This window comes from Carassius carassius, chromosome 28, assembly GCF_963082965.1.
Source record: "Carassius carassius chromosome 28, fCarCar2.1, whole genome shotgun sequence".
In the NCBI taxonomy this organism is placed as follows: Eukaryota; Metazoa; Chordata; class Actinopteri; order Cypriniformes; family Cyprinidae; genus Carassius; species Carassius carassius.
The window spans coordinates 12,799,412-12,801,261 of NC_081782.1; the positions used below are offsets into that span (position 1 = coordinate 12,799,412).

The 1,850-nt window shown below is 40.9% G+C and overlaps 1 protein-coding gene across 1 annotated transcript; it reads left to right on the forward strand.

The window, feature by feature from the left end:
- Nucleotides 1–665: 665 nt before the first annotated feature.
- LOC132107602 (uncharacterized) lies at nucleotides 666–1,538 on the forward strand. The gene has a single exon (XM_059513705.1). The coding sequence runs from the start codon at nucleotides 666–668 to the stop codon at nucleotides 1,536–1,538; it is 873 nt and encodes a 290-aa protein (XP_059369688.1).
- Nucleotides 1,539–1,850: the final 312 nt, after the last annotated feature.

Consider the following 1,850-nt stretch of genomic DNA (forward strand, 5'->3'; position numbering starts at 1 on the left):
TGATAATTCTTCACCATTCTTTCCCTCTAGTCCAGAATGATGGCGAACATGAGTGAAGAAATCAAAGAGATCATCTGCAAGACCTTGCCAAATCTGTCTAAAGAAACCCAGTTACAAATAATATCAAAACTTCAGAGCTCTGGCTTGGAATCAAAAGAAGACTTAAAATATGTACAACAGGAAGACATTGCTGATCTGTTACCTGTTATCCAGCGCAGAAAACCCCTGGATGCATTCAAGTTAGGTATGGTTAATTTAGTGTGCCATTCTCTTGTTATATTCTCTTGTTTATTCAGTTGTGGAATTTCTTTTTTCTAAAACTACATAATGCACCTTTAAACTTTTTAAATATGCCTAATATAAGGAGAGTTAAGTAGACTTTTGGCCAAATGTCTGTAGTGACTCTGATATAGTTTATTAGTTATGTGCCCTAATCTTTTTTTTGTTTGTTTGTTTTTTTAGAAACTGAGGCAGTTACATTGGATCTTCAAGTCATTCCAACTTCGTCACCAATGGCGAGTAGTGATTGGTCGGTGTCTGGGTCTTCATCGCCAACATTATGCACTCCGCCTAATTCTAGCTCATCACAGCTATCGACCATTTCATCATGTTCAAGCCAGGGAAGAAACAGCGAGCAAATCAACAGACCTTCCACATCTCAGATAATGAAAACATGGCCAGAAACATTTCAGGTCCCTTGGGAACAAATGCCACAGGAAATTCGTTCTGCTATTGCAGATGGCAAGAGACCTAAACCAGTTGAGCGACGCCAAATGGTACGAGTACTCGCGGATGAAATGAGAAGGTATGAAGTTAACCCCACTCACGCACAGTGCCTAACTGTGGTTCGAAATATCATCAGGCAGTACCCAAAGAGTTTTGCTGATATTGCACCAGATGGGTCACTTCTGTGTGGAGGTTATACATCACTTTTGATTCAATTGAAAAACCGCATTGAGAATGTGAACCGTGACGGAAGCTTCTCATGCCACCGATCCTCTACAGGCAAGAGGGGTCCAACTGACACATATGGTTGTACACGTTTTCAGCCAGAGCTACCCCCAGAAGAAACCGATGACACTGTGGAGCAGCACCGCCAGAGACTGGAGGAGATTTACAGACAAGAGGGTGCAGGTGGAGCAGAAAGAGCAGAAGTTAAAAATCTAATGGAGCTCACATTCTCTCTACAACGTCGCCATATAAATACACTTCCACCACCTGACATTGAAGATATGAAAAGCAAATGGCCTTTTCTTTTCATGCCAAGGTATATATACGCACATTTTGAGTTGCTCACAGACATCAATGTGCTTCGTAGCTTGGAACTCAGTATGGAGGAATGTGGAAGAGCCATCACAGAATACTTCAGGGGAAAACCTACCAACAAAGATGTCAAGGATATCCTCTCTAATGGTGAAGATAATGAGATGGCACTTCGTGTTGTTCAATTGCTCATGGCACACTTTGGAGAGGACCTAACCGGACTGATCCTCCTTACAGATGTAAGTTTTATTTTTTATTTAGCCACAAAAGGGTGAATACTACTTTTTAGACATTTGCAGTAGAACTCGCCAAGACCTGTACAAATAAAATTGTTACCCTTTACCCAATTTTGAATGGCAAATCTATTTAGCAGTTTGACTGTACTTCAGAAGCCTACCTCATTCACCTCTAGGTTACTCTCACCTAGTGTTTACTAATTATTGACCTTTTTACAATTTTTCTTCTTAAAAATCGTATTATGGTAAGCATAATATATTTGTTCCCTAAAGGTGTCTGCCACTGCAGCTGACGTTGAGACAACTCTCAGTCTTCCTGCAAGTCCACGCCTGATACTGCCTGGTATACAT